General features: G+C 40.9%; 1 protein-coding gene and 1 non-coding gene across 2 annotated transcripts; one reads left to right on the top strand and one right to left on the bottom strand.

Annotated features, from left to right (window-relative positions):
- Window positions 1–1288: 1288 nt before the first annotated feature.
- On the bottom strand, window positions 1289–1361 carry trnav-uac (transfer RNA valine (anticodon UAC)). Its single transcript has one exon. It is a non-coding gene; the product is annotated as a tRNA-Val (tRNA).
- Window positions 1362–2513: 1152 nt separating this feature from the next.
- Window positions 2514–15194, top strand: lin9 (lin-9 DREAM MuvB core complex component). The gene is made up of 15 exons (XM_050058743.1): window positions 2514–2565; window positions 3522–3554; window positions 4881–4972; window positions 6832–6945; window positions 7607–7737; window positions 7915–8040; window positions 8192–8349; window positions 9698–9831; window positions 9963–10091; window positions 10527–10628; window positions 10713–10793; window positions 10916–11041; window positions 11186–11368; window positions 12107–12204; window positions 14161–15194. The coding sequence occupies exons 1-15, from the start codon at window positions 2535–2537 to the stop codon at window positions 14264–14266; spliced, it is 1644 nt and encodes a 547-aa protein (XP_049914700.1). The 5' UTR covers window positions 2514–2534; the 3' UTR covers window positions 14267–15194.
- The last annotated feature ends 8 nt before the right edge of the window (window positions 15195–15202 follow it).

The raw sequence follows: 15202 nt of genomic DNA, 5'->3' as shown, positions 1-15202 counted from the left end.
CATATTTGCATGTCTTTTTTAAAGCGATGAGATGATTGATCGCCATGAGTGCTTTTTCTTTTCTTCTGTCAAGTCAGGGTCAGATTCTGTTGAGGGACGTCTTCAGCAGGATGATAGCTTGGCCTTGAAGCTGGATCTTGAAGGACATTTAACCATTAGAAATCCTCCTGCCTGTGCACACACAAATTGTATTTATTAACATAATTTTCCATTTGAAACAGGCTGGTGTTTTTCATGAAAGGCATTTTATCCTGGACGTGGTTTTCTGGTGGTCTGAAAAACAAGAACCTGCACCTGGAGGAAAATATTTAAACTCTAATAAAGCACTGACACTGTCTTCCAAATTGGCCACCATTATAAAAGAGAGGACACATGGAACTGAAAACAAGGTCAATTATGACTCACTCTATTCTGAAATTTGGATCCATTGAGGTTTTATATTTGTAAAACTTTCCTCTAGCCAAGAAAAGTGTTTTAACAGTATGTGACATCATCACAATGTGAAGTCTGAGCTGAGCGGGAACCTTGTGGGTGATGCCAGCAGGAGACAACACTACTGCACATATTCAGTGGGTTACATAGTGCGGAAGTAAATCTGGAAGCTAGAAACTTTTCTGGGTGCATGTGCCAGGTGAGCAATTCCACTGGAATGAAGAGGCGCCATCTTGGCATCCGGTATCTAGTTATTATAGAGTGCCCCAGGAGGTTCCCTGGCCTTGAAGACAGTGGGGTTTTTTTTTAATGGGTTTTTGGTTAGATGCCTGAAATAAAGTTTGTGGTTAACACAGGCTGAAGAGACTTTTATGTTTTGTTCTATGACATAAATTATGTCAGTAAATACCCCACTTGTGAGTTTTGAAGCTTAAGTGGCTAAATGAGACTGCAAAACATCATCACGCCGAACAAGGCTTTACAGCGGTGACGTCAAAGTCATGCGACCATGGTGTAGTTCATTTATAGCTTAACATGAGTGTTTACTTCTGGTGATTGCATTTAGGCTTAAAAAAAACATGAAAGTGGTGTTTATTTGTAAGGATTTTTTTTTTTTTAAATTGTATATACTTTATTAATCCCCAGAGGGGAAAGTTAATTTTTTCACTCTGTTGTCAATTACTACACAGGTCAGAAATACACACACATGCACAAACAGGACCTGTACATGCACTAAGTGAAGAGATGGGGGGCCCTGAGCAGTTCTGGGTTCAGTGCCTTGCTCCATATTTGGTCCAGCAGGCGCCCCTCCAATTCCCAACCCAAGTCCTGGTGGACTGAGTTACTACTAATATTTTGATTCCACTGGGGATTGAACCCAGGACCTTCTGCGTGTAAAGCAGACGTGATGACCACTACACTATGGAACCTTTTTAAGTTACAAAACCAAACAACATGTGTCATGAAAGTGTGTTTGCTACAGAGTTTATTTTCAGCAATAATCCAATTCAATTCAATAGATCTTTATTTATCCCAAAGGAAATTCTTGTGCCAGAGAATGCTTCAGATTACAGTAACACAAATTACAATAACAACAATTAACATTCACAAACCAGTTACAATCAGAGCAACCAGTGGGTTACAGGGGTCAGGGTCACACAATGGGCCTAGTTTTCAAAACAGTAGGGTATCAAGCATCAGTCAAAATATTCAAAATATATAAGACATAAAGTGTTTAGGGAGCAAAAGACAAAAACCAGTGCCTAATGGAGTAACAATAAAAGTAAGATAAGTACAAGAGTTACTAAAAATGGTGGAAAAATGCAGATACACCTGATTAAATACAACCAAAAAATCCAAAAGGCTTTTTGACAAGGGAACCAGGGCGACATTAACGTCTGTATAAAAACCTTGTCCCTGGAGCACTCTAATATAAATCTGTGATTTGCAAGAAACCACCGGGCCTGAACAAAAACAACCAATCAGAGAAGATGTCTGACTTGGTCTGTGAACATGAAAGATAAAGCAAGCTTTTAACTGTCAGTCTCCCTCTGTTAACTTGTGCTATTATCATGTACAGTGTTGTACAGCCTGTGCACCAGCAGTGTATGACATGTATGAGAAAGACCTCCTGGCTCTGATTGGCTGTTCTTACTCAGGTAATGGAGTCTTGCCATTAAATGCCATTAAAAGCACTTCAAGGAGCCAGAGCAATATGATTCTTTCACATATTATCTGTTTCATGTACACATGATGTAGTGACTGCTTTAGCAAAAGTTATTTATTTTTTTATTAAACTTACCTAGTGAACCTTTAATTGAAGTGCTGTATGGAACAATGGAGGGATGCTGAGTGCCTCCTCTGACTTCCAGTTTTGCATATGAAACGGCTTTCCAAGCATTTATCCTAAAATATTGTACGAAAAGTTGTATTTACACTAAGTAAATGTAATTGTGTATATGTATAAACGATACAAAGTGATTCTCCAACCATCGGTTTGATAAATTAAAAGATTTTTATTTCTCAAATCGCCCTCCAGATAGCGTCCCGACCCAGAATGCATTTTGACAAGGTCTTTGAAAAAGCGGCGCGGCTAATTCAAGATGGCGGAGATGGACCAGCTGTTAGACGAGAGTGAGTAACAACACAAATTCAAGGAGTTTTGCACTGTAAACACGCAGCGGTCCCGTAGTGGTAAAGTAAATATTTGGTGATAAACTACAATCGTTGTCCATATAATGAATATCGTGAGTTTTGGACGGAGTTCATAAAGTCGTTTTTAGAAGCAAAGAGATACCGGTTTGTCCAAGTCAGCTAACGCTCGTTAGCACGAGAGGCTAACCATAGCTAGTGCTGGAGTTGAGCAAGTTACTTTAGCCCAACTGGGTAAACAAATAACGTTAGCTTAGCTACGAGCTAACGGCTGCTAGCCTTACACCGTAAGCAGCAATAACAAAAGGGCTGCTGTAACGTCTCTGTGCCAAAGTACACACGCTAGCTACTAGCTTTCTGTGTTGCTGGGCTTAGTTTTTTAGTCTTCGGTGACACCTTCCTCATTTTTAGTGTCGGCTATCGCCGGTTAACGTTACATGGTAACGCGTTGTGTACCGTTTTGACAATCTGGTGAGGGGAAACCAGCCAAGTTATTTAGCTGTTAACAACTGTAATAGTCATTTCAGTCGACGTGGACGTAGTTAACGTAACTAAATATTGTCCCCGGGTCGTAACACAGTGTAACGTTAGCTTGTGTAGCTCATTTCGTTGATATGATCTGTCCAGCTGATGTTATGCCCGTGCTTGACAGCTCATATTGGGGGTTAAGGCCTAACTGACTGCGCTAGCTATATCTAACTTCAGTTACCCTGCCGGCTGCTGTCAGTGTTTAAAGGACACTCACACAGATGTCAGCTATTTAAAGACGTTTTCTTTGATGGCTAAAATTACCATGTTAACTTAAAACTAAAGATCATTGCTTGATTATTCTTTCAACCACTGTGACATGTTCAGTAAAACATTTACAGCATTTTATAGTCTTATGCCACCAGGATGTAACTGTAGATTGATGTAGCCCTATTTGCCCTCTTCCTCAGGCTCTTCAGCAGAGGCACTTGTCAGTCTAAAAGGTAGGTGGGCTGCAACTGCATTAATCTGTACATGTTTTTGGCACTGTGTATAAGCACATTGGGAACCACTTGGAATTTTTAAAAACCTTTTATTGGGGTTTACAGTAATATACAACATATGTATCTAAGACAAATACAGTGACCCTTTATAGTGTGCCGTCATTGAGCAAATACAAGTAGTTTTGTATAGTAGTGGGTTGTAGTTTTTTGTTGCACAACAGGAACCTGCTAAAAAAACAGTAACACACAATGTTACTTTTAATTCCTTTCTTGTATAGATAAATGAAATGAAGACAATTTGCATTTCCCTTTAGACCTTTATTTAATTTAATACAGTACAAAAACCAGATATATGATTTTTAAATTGACTAAAAAACCTAATTGTTTTTTGTAAATATACTCTCATTGTGAATTTGATGCCTGCAGCACGCTCCAAAAATAGTTGCAACAGGGCATGTTTACTTCACCTCTTCTTTTAACAATATTTAGTAAGTGTTTGGGAATTGAGGATGCTAACTTTTAAAGTTTTAAAAGAGAAAATATTATGTAAGATTTACCCCCCAAAATCCTCTAGATTTATATCTGTCTGTGTGGAATAGCAGGCCAAAATACCATCTGAATAGTGACAATAGTTTCTTCACACGGGCATCTTGAAGCTGTCATTGTAAACAAAGGCTTTTAAAAGTATTAAATAAATCTCAGTTAGTGTGTTCAGTGTCATTCCACTTTACTGCACATAATATGGATTGAAATGTAACAATCTCTTTATCTGTGTGGTTTAATTTGATTAATACCAATATCTGGTCTAAATTTCATCTGAATATCTGCACTGGAAATATGTTTATTGAAAACATTTTTGACACGTTAAATACTCTTTTCTCACACTGTATGTTTAAAAAAGGATTTTCAAGTCATTGCATTCTGTTTATATGTACGTTGTACACAGCGTCCCACCTTGTTTTGGATCGTAGTAAGACATGGCCAATGAACATAATACTGATTTGATATTGTCTGTGTTTTTGTTAGCTTGCACATGCCATAGGTTTCCTGGTTTAAAGCGTTATCTTGCCATAATGGCAAGCTTTTAGTAGCAACCCCACACTACCTAACATTTGTGGCTGATGTAGTCTCGGATCCAGTCGAACTAATTGTCCCTATAAATTGCTTTCACTGCAGTTTTGTTCCCATATGGACAAACTCCATTTACATCTTCTGTGATATGAGATTAGTTTGAGTCTGATATGTGATAACGCCTATGTCTGACTGGGGTTTGTATTTGATGTCCTTACACTATTGTAAATAAATGCTTTGGGTTTTGTTTTGTAGAAGGCAGTTTGTCCAACACTCTGAATGAAAAGAACAGCTTCCCAAGAGCACACAACACCAGGGGACGTCACTCCTCCCTCACGATGGACACGGTAAGAGAAACTTGTGTATCACAGAGGCTCCATTGCTTCTTCTTCACAATGTTATGAATCCTAAGCTTAAAAACATGAAGTAAAAACTTAGTTATATAATGCAGTAAAAAAAAAAAACCCACAAACCGCAACTTCCAAATTTCCATACAGTGGAATAAACGCATCTCAGTCTAGATTATTGCAAGTATTAACGTCATTAAGTAGTACTTACAGGGTTAATTTACTGCATTATATGTGCTCAAAATTTCATCTATTCTCATATGTGATCAGGGCATGTAACATGTTTTTAAGGTACTACCCTCATATTTACATGTTTTACCTCCATTTGGCTTGTGGATGAAAAACAATCTCAGAAACCTTTTTAATGGTTTGAAAGTCTGTAATGAACAAAGTTAGTGTTGTCGTGTGACATTTATATTTCTAATGTTTGTTCTGCAAATTAACGTAGAGACATAGTAGGCTCTTTTAAGTCTTTATTTACTCAACCTATATTTAGCAAGGAGGTCTCTTGAGATTCGTTATCTCTTTTACAAGAAAGATCTGTTTACATTAAAACTATACAACCTGAGAGGCAAAAGTGTGACTGTTTAAAAGAGGTACAGTCTTCATACATATGAATGATTAAATGATGTTGTCTGTTACTCAGTAATTAAGGGGTTCTTGTTTGATATGGAACTGTTGTTGTTTATGTTGATTATAAGGTCACACCTTGATGATCTTATCAGCCACAGTGGTGTGTTTTCTTTGCAGTTATCTTTTCCAGCTGAATACTTGAATGTCTCACAGGGTTTCCCACACGTTCATTTATCAGTGGCAGCTCGCCAGGATTTGCCACCACGATTTGATTTTCTATTTTTGGAGCTGGACCGTTCATTAGGTGTGCTATTGGAATATAAGTATGATTCGGGTATTTATTGCATCCACACTCTCGCAGCGCAGCGCGTACTCTGGTGACAGACGCAGTAGCAGAACACTAGGCAGAGTGAAAGTCAAACTTCGGGTCTAAGAGTTTGTTTTCACTCAGAATTAGCTGCATTAATCTGATCCGATCAGCTCTGATTGGACTGACTGATCAGTTATCCATCCCGTGACTCAAAACTTTGCAAACTGCTGCTGAGGGAAAAAAAGAAGAGTTCCACTTATGCTGCTTTTACTGACCTAAAAAACCCCTCCGATTTTAGATTCTAAGATTCTAATTCTGTGTGTAACATAACGTAACTTAATTGCTTCATTAAGTCTTTTCACACCAGTGTGGTGTGTGGAAATGCAGATCTAAAAGGAATACGCAGTTCACATGTGAGTGGTCTCTATGTGGTCTTGTGTAAGTCCGTCTTTTTATGTTCAGTTTTTCGACAAAATAAAGTAGTGATCAGTATTTTTAGAGGTCAGTGGCACAGTCTGGGACCCCTCTGGAAACATTTGTCGCACCAGGTGGTGGTGTAGAAAATACACGGCAGTGTGCTTGAGGTGGATATTTTCATCTCACCAGAAAATTCCTTGTGTCAGATTGGCATGTCCTGCTCTCTCTTGGGTATTAAACGAGAAGCTGACAGTTGGCAACTCTCTTTGCATATGTTTGTTGGAGTACATTCTGAGTATCACTGATGCATATTGCCTGAATCTGGTGTGTATCTGCAGGAGTGCTTTGACTGAACCATGTTTTCTGCATACAGGAGACAATCAGTGTGGTTTGGATTTCTGTTTTTCCTACTGCACATTAAATCGATGTCTCTGAAGTGACTAAAGAATAGTACACACATAATTGTGCCTGGTATGAAGAGGCTTTCACTCTCAGAGCAGTATTGGCACTTTCCATTAATTGGAATCATTCATTATCTCGTGTCCACATGTCTTCGCAGCCCACACGGAGCTCAAAGAGGAGCCGTTTGTTTCGGGAGGAGGATGAGTCACCCCAGCAGCGTATCCCATCCAGATCCCCTCGGAGGAGCCAAAGGGTCAGCACCACACCACAGGTAAAGAGCACACACCATGAAGTGATTTACAGCGCTGCAGCGTTACTTTTACAGTACATGTAGTCCTTAAAGTGAGCAAGCACAAAATGGCTCTGTCTAGTTACTCCAGCCTACACAAGCAAAACAGAGAAACCCAGTGATTTGGCTAACCTTTTCTTAGCTTCCTATGTTCAGTGTTTTTATACTTAGTGTTCCTGTGGTTTGCTCGCAGTGAGCTTTTAATGTGCAGCAACCACACTTAGTGTTTTGTTTGCATTAGCTGTACTTTTTAAGGGGGCAATAACTGCTTCAAAATGCATCAAAACAAAGTGTATCAGAAAACAATGAGGCTGCTGATTTGAAAGATGAAAGGAACAGACTGGTGTACGAATAAACCTCGACTCCATACTGCTGCCTCTCCTTTGTTAAACAAGAGCTTCAAAGCCAGTGAGATAAACATAGCAAGGCTTTTAAAAACGATGCTGTCTCGCTAGTCATCTGCTTGACCCTGCAAGAGTTGGACCACTGAAGTTAAAATGATTTCATAGCTCTGGTGGAAGAATACAAGAGAATATGTGTGGGATAACCCTCCTTAAGATGTTTAATTTAGTGTATTTGTTTTGTTTCTTAATACCTATGTTCCTGTATGTTAGATGACTGTTTTATAATGTTTTTCTTACAGAAATTCTCTAACGTGGTGACACCAGATAAGAAGGCATCCCAGAAAATAGGGCTGAGACTAAGAAACCTCCTTAAGCTACCCAAAGCTCACAAATGGTGCATCTATGAATGGTTCTATTCCAATATTGACAGGTAACGTCTCGCTTTCACCTTCAGAAGACAGCAATTATTTTTTTAAAGATTGTGATACATTCAGAGATGCTTTAACAATGTTTGAGCTTTGTGGTTGTCTGAAATTAAATTGAATGTGGTGAAATGTTTGTGGGACAATGTTGTCTTAACTAAGATGTGTATTATTTTCTTTTCCAGACCTCTCTTTGAGGGTGACAATGAATTCTGCCTGTGTCTCAAGGAGACTTTTCCCAACCTGAAAACAAGAAAGTTGACAAGGGTCGAGTGGGGAACAATCAGGAGACTGATGGGGAAGCCTCGACGGTATGCTGGAATCTCTGAAGCCTCACCATTTTAACATAACGTTTTTGTCATCATTTATGTGAAACAGTCCTCTCCCTATATTTTTCATGAAGCTGTTTCCTCAAAGACTTAAAATAAATTCTACAGCCCTGTGCTTTGTTGTCCCATCCAGGTGTTCATCAGCATTCTTTGCTGAGGAGCGGACAGCGCTGAGGCAGAAGAGGCAGAAGATGCGTCTGCTGCAGCAAAGAAAACTGTCTGATGTCTCAAACTGCAAAGACCTTCCAGATGAAATCCCTCTGCCACTCATCATAGGAACCAAAGTCACTGGTAAGATGGCTGACAACATGTCACAGAGACAGCTGTGTTTAAATGTTACAAGGTTATTATCATTGCAGTTAGATGACCTGCAGAGCACCCCAGTTTGCATGTATAGTATTTCTTTGATGTCCTACCCCTCAAAAAAACTGCCAAATCCAACAGAAGGGTACCACCACAACTTTTACCTGTGGGAATGGAAAAAATGCGTACTGAGCTGAACTGTACTGCTCGGTGGAAGTGGGGCTTACATGTGTAGTTTGACTGATATGGAAATTTATTTGCCATAGCACAAGTAAGGAGGTTCCACACTGATCTGAACAATAGCCCCTTTTCCACCAACATTTCCAGGAACTTTTATTACCAGGAATTTATTTACCTGGGTAAAATAATTCCTGGTAATCTGTGTGGTTTGCGTTTCCACCACACCTCAAAGTTCCAGAAAATTTAATCAAATCAGGCTGATGACATAGATGATTCGGCGTGTGCCCTGTATTTGGCTCTGCCAGCTTGGCTGGTTACATGCTGCTGTAGAGAGTTGGGGCTGTTTGTCTCAGCCAGCAGCTAAGTTTAAAAGTATTTTAAGATAAGTGTCAAACTAAGTTAGTCTACATACAGACAGCTGTCATTTGAGCTTTAAGTTTCAAGTTTATTCACACGTCAACAAAAAGTACAGCTGCACACACTTCAGCACCAGGGTATACCAAAGTATACCCCACGACATGTGAAAAGGGGCACCCCATAGAAGCTACTTAAAGCTTATTGGGAGGGGGCTTATTAGTAACAATTCACTATCAGCTGAACTAGCGTGCTGTCCTTGTGTAAGACATGACGTTCGTGTCGGTGGATGAGAGACTGTGGACGGAGAATATTGAATATTGCTGTCTACATGTTTACGTGTTCATGCTTACTGAACACATGTATTGATAAAGTATTGGCTTCTTCCCGCTAAGGATTAATGTCACTTACAGTATCGAGTGTAGCTGCCATCAGCTCAAGTCATTTTCAAGTTATTTTCACTTTGTTTCCACCGCGGCCGCTCAGCTGTTCACTGGTTACCGTGTCGTATAGGTATGTGTGTGTGTGTGTGTATGTGGAGGAGTTCAGCGCCGGCACAAAAGAACCGTTAGCGCTTATCAATACTACGGTCTCTGATAATTTAGCCTCGGGGCTAATTTAGTACCGGGTGTCGGTACCCATCTTTGTGGTTGAGGGAAAATTTTTTCCCCGGGGAATTTCGGTGGAAACGTGCCGAGGCTTTTCAAAAGCCCAGGTAAATGAGAAAAGTTCCTGCGGTGGAAAAGGGGCTGTTGTTATTAGTGCAAATTCTGATTTTGTTTGTTTTCTTTTCGTTCAACAGCTCGACTCCGAGGCGTCCATGATGGGTTGTTCACAGGGCAGATCGATGCAGTGGACACCAGTGCTGCCACCTATCGTGTCACCTTTGACCGCAGTGGTCTGGGAACACACACTGTGCCTGACTACGAAGTCCTGGTAAGTATACAGAACACATAACGACTTTATTTTGTCATTATAATGCAATGTCATACACTTTCAAAACACAAAGATGTTCTGAAGCTGTAATAATACATTGTTAAACAGCTGGGGGTGATTGTGTTTTCCAGAGCAATGAGCCCAATGAGACCATGCCCATTTCAGCCTTCGCCCAGAAGCATCGGATAACACGCTACATGCAGAACCTCATGACTCCTCCTCGAGGGCCTTACCCGTCCGCTACCACTCCCGTCCTCATGGTACTGTGAACTTGCATCTAATGACAGATATACATGTGCTGCGTCATCACACTTGTTCCTGGTGTCTCACAGTTGTCAGTGATATTTGGTAGTGGTTTAAATCTGCCTGTTGCCTGCGAGCACACCTGTCTATTGCAACAGATACTTGGGCAGGCAGCCAGTAAGTTTGAGGTGGTTTTGGACTGTAAATGTATTGATGCAAAAGCATGTTTAACTTTGTGTCAGTGGTGGGATTTAATGAATAAGAACAGTTCAGGTATTGTCACATTGAATCAAGTCATCATAAAAAAATTGTGAATTAGTTTGAGCTTTAACACGATCAGTTTAAACTTTAAACAGTAGGAATCATACTGCAACTCTTGTTGAATCTTCTGAATCTCTTCCACTGTACAGCTCATAAAGACAAATGACTTCATTGTCCATTTTGTCCAACAGGACAATGACCCTCTTATCAACCAGTCACCATGGAGAAACAAACTGCCCGGTGCTGAGGGAGATACTCTGGGAGGATTTCCTGTCAAGTTCCTCGTCCAAGTGGTAAATGGAATACTAAAATCTGACACCCTAAAACTTTTCAAGGCTTTATTTTAACAAATTGTCTCTTTTTTTTTTCATGAGTAGACGAGGCTGTCCAAGATCCTCATGATCAAGAAAGAGCACATCAAACACTTGAAGGAAATGAACACAGAGGCAGAGAAACTGGTGCAGTCATCATCATTTAATAATTTAATTTAACAAAAAAGTTGCTTCAAAACCTGTTAAATGTTTTCTGAGATGCATGTATCAAGTCTAATTAAAACTGTGATCATGTTTTTGTGTTTCAGAAGTCATACTCGATGCCCATTGACCTCGACTTCCAGAAGCGATATGCAACCACAGTGCTTGAGCTCGAACAGCTCAATAAAGATCTCAATAAGGTGCTTCATGAAGTTCAGCAGTTCTGCTGTGAGGTAAAGTAGATACACTTCACTCCCATTACTAATTATTGTCCCTGAGGCCTGATATTCATAGCATCTTACTTCTTAGTCTATCTTGACCAATTTGAATAAAACAGTGCCTTGTTTAAGATGCGAATCCCCAATTTGTCCGTCCAGCTCGCTCCAGATCAGGGCATGGTTCCAGCTGACCATCCCACAGAGCTGCGGCGGCGTTGTGAAGACGAAGCCCAGCAGATGGTGCAGCTGAGCAACTCACTGAAGGACGGACAGCAGAGTGTGACTAACCCCAGCCTCACACACCTCGTATCCCGCCTCACTGCTCTGCTGCTACAGATCAAGGTAAGGGACATGTAGGGATATGCTCAGCTGCGTTCATTCCTGCTCACACATTTTCTAAGGGCCAGTGTTCACGTCGTGTTTTTGTTCTCAGCGCCGGTATCTTTTTTCAATTATTCCCAGTGAGGAGAGGGCATATGTGGCTGCCAAGAAATAAAGTGCTGCACCTAGTGTCTTTTTTCAGAGTGCTTGGCCTTTTTTGTGCGTCCCCTCCGAGAGCTTCCAGTTGAAAATCTCAAGCCCATTTGTGAGAGCACAACAGGTGACGGACACTGTAGGTTTCCAGTGATTGTTGTACATCTATCACTGTACTGTGGGGCTTGCTGTTAATTGTGTAATCAGCTGTCTGTTAATGTATTGTTACATTCGCTATGTAGCTGATGTTAATGTCAAGACGTTCTTGTCATAGAAACAAAACCCAAGTGCAGCGTGTCATTAAAAAAAGCACTGGGGGACACCTTTTTATGAAGCACTGGTATGAGGCGCTCCCCTGTGCCTCACCCCTTTTTCTACAGAAAAAAAAAGACGCTATGTGGACCCCGTCCCTAACTCATGTCAGATTTATTTGTGATGATGTATTGACAGTGAGGTTAGCACAAATTTGGCATCAACATCAAAGCTTTAATAAGTCTGTTGTGAACTTTCTTTAACAGCTTTTGTATGTTCACTGAAGAATATTTGAATAATAAACCAGTACTTTGAAATTCTTTTCATTGCTCATTTTTGTGTGTTTTTTTCCAGTGTCTGGCAGATGGAGGAGACCTGAACTCGTTTGAGTTTAAATCTCTGACAGACTCCCTTAATGACATCAAGGCATCAATTGATCCCTCCAATCTCAGGTAAAAAAAAAAAAAGCAGGGTTTCTAACTACACTTCCTTAAGCCCAGTTCAGACCACAGATTCACAACGAGGCAAAATCATTTTAGAATGCTGAAGAGAAAAGTTGCAGCGCAGTGAACTGGCCCGTCTCAGCTTGACTCAAGCCAGCTGATTCATGCTGCTTTCCATTTACCTCAGAAGTCTGATTTAGGAATTACGTCACACCTGAGATGACCACGTTCTGGTAAGTCAGGGAACCAAGATGTTAGTGATACCAGTTCTAGTCAGGTCAGCCATTGTTGGTAATACCAGTTGATAACAACAGATTACACTCTACTTTGTGCACACAAATACTGTAGCAACATGTCCACAGAGAAAAGTTGGATAATTCTGTGTGTATGATTGTTTTAATGAGACACAAATAAAACCGTAAGACCTTAAAGACCGTATATTACTACAGCTTCTACTACTGTTGACATGCAGATCAGCCATCTTAGATTTTGAGATTGGAGTTGGTGAGGTTCCTCAGACTTTTCAAGTTGGACTTCAGTGCGAGTTCTAAAATTCAAGTTCCTGACTGGAAACTCAGAAATTCCGATTTCCCAGTGGAAATGGAACGCACCATTAGCTTGTAAGTAAGCTGGTCAAGTCAGGTACAAACTGTCAGCAGACGGCGTGTTCATTCGCTTGCTGCAGCATTCTCTGACAACAGCCCTCCTTCCCTGTCGAGCCTGTCTTCTTTACAGCCCTACAGCCGTTGACACACATGTCAGCTCCATCTTCATGGTGTATTGGTGTCGAGTGGTGGGTCGCTGCTGCTGCTGCTGGCTGTTTGAGCACATGTCACACACACACACACACACACACTGAAAAAACAACATGCTCAGTCGTTACTTGTGCTTTAAAAGCTGTCAGTTAGCACCAAAGTACAGAGAGATGTTGCTATGGAGACGATACACTGTCTCATCTTGTTGCATTGGTGCAAACTGGTAGGTTTTAAGAACGTTGCAGACCGTTGCAAGTAGTTGCAAGTTCCATTGCGTCTCGTTGGGAATCATTGGTCTGAACTGGGCTTAAGTCACACTACACGAAACAATAGAAGGGATGGTTCATAGTTTTTTTTATCTGTGTCAATGGCATACCTACAGAGTCCTTAAGGGGACATGGGGGAGAAGAAGAATAGATGGTCGTAAACAAAGGCGATAAATACTTTTGTGTTTTCCTGAGAAATATTTTGAGTTTCCATGCACACGTCCTGTAGCAGCGCAACATGCAGAGAGGGCTTAGATAAGGTGAATATAGATCTGCGAGATCTACGATTGTGATCTAGACTATTCAAATACCAGTGAGGTGACTGTCGTAGCTCTGAAACAGCTGTGCCACCCTTAACCCTTAACGAACTGAAAGCTTCAGCCTACTTCAGGAAATGCCTGGATGGTTCATCTAGGCCAGTGGTTCCCAACTGGTGTTGTCATAGTACAAAAGTGGGTCGCAGGTCCTTTTGAAATCGACTGCAGTTGACTCGCAAACGTGTCAAGTTAGAAAAAATTTATTTGAAGTACAGTGAATTTCCGGCATGGAGCTTTCACTTTGAAGTGCTGTTCCTGCGAGTGACTAGCAGACAGCTGCTTGACACAGACGGCAAACCAGCTCGACGTCATGGCCAAATGCACTTACGATGGTGAATATATTGAACTGTGTGGACCTTGAACAAATGAGTAAGGAGAAATCTGGCTCCTGTAGCTGGACCAGTTGGGAATCACTGATCTAGGCTATACTCACCTTCACCAAGGCCTTTGCATGTTGCACTGCTGCATGAGGTACACATGGAGACTCAAAATATTTCTTAGGGGAATACACATGCCTAATTCAACTTTATTTTAGTATTATCCAAGTCAGCATCACTACTAGTCACTATTAAGTCAGGCTCCAAGTACTGAACATTTCTCATACCGTTGTCCTTTTTGTGTTTCTAGTTGCTTTCAGAATAACGTCGAGATCCACGTGGCACACATCCAGAGTGGCCTTAGTCAGCTGGGCAATCTGCACGCATTCTCTGCCAACAACACCAATGCAGTCTGAGCACCTGCACCACCCACACCACACACAGGTGTATGCACACGCAGAGGTGCGGTCCGTTCATATCGTCTTTTGAGATGGTGCTTCCACCTGAACTGGTACGAGACTGCGAATACAACAAGCTCACGTGGATGTTGTGGATCACCACCGTACAATCTGAATTTGGATGTCCCAGCGTAACAACTCAGAGTTCTGCCCCAGACCCCTGATGCTTCCTGCTGAAGGGAGGGAGGATGTCATAAGTATTTTACCCACCCATTTTATCGTGTGAAAATGTTGGTGCACCCCGTCAAACACAAATCTGAAAGAACCTTTTAGCTATCCCCACAAATCCACATCTCCAAACTCTCAATGGTTATTTATTGGTTCCACGTGCCAAACATTGATTCTTACAGTTTTTATAGTTCATATTTATTTATTTTTGAGTAGGTGTGTATGGTTATGAAACAATATTTTGCTATCTCTAAAGTTTCCCCCCCTTCCCTGTAAGTGTTGTTGTTCTGTTGCTCCACTGATGGTAAGCACAGGGAGGCTAAAGAATGTTTTATAAAATTGTTTATTGTAGATAATTGTACAATATCTCTGATTATTAGGACTGTCGTCAACATTTCTGCTGTGTATTCAGAAATGGCTTTTGTAATTTTGTGTGCACTGAAAAGAGATTTTGGTATTTTTATAAAGGAGAACTCTGGGGTTTTGATGCCTTTTACTCCCTAAGACGATCTTAGCATTTCCAGATTTGGCATGGCTGTTGCTGCGACCCCCTCTCCCCCACACTAAGCCTGCATCACTGATGTAAGCCCGACATATTCAACTCACCAGTTTTTTCCTAGAGAATCTCCTTTTTCAGTTTTGTAAAGTTGTATATGAGAGTGCCTCAGGGCAGTTGTATATAAATGTTTCCGTCTTTTTATATTAAACATAATATTGCAAAGCAGC

This window comes from Epinephelus moara, chromosome 12, assembly GCF_006386435.1.
Source record: "Epinephelus moara isolate mb chromosome 12, YSFRI_EMoa_1.0, whole genome shotgun sequence".
Classification (NCBI taxonomy): domain Eukaryota; kingdom Metazoa; phylum Chordata; class Actinopteri; order Perciformes; family Serranidae; genus Epinephelus; species Epinephelus moara.
Note: the sequence above shows the minus strand (reverse complement) of the source record. Positions and strands in the feature narration are given on the sequence as shown.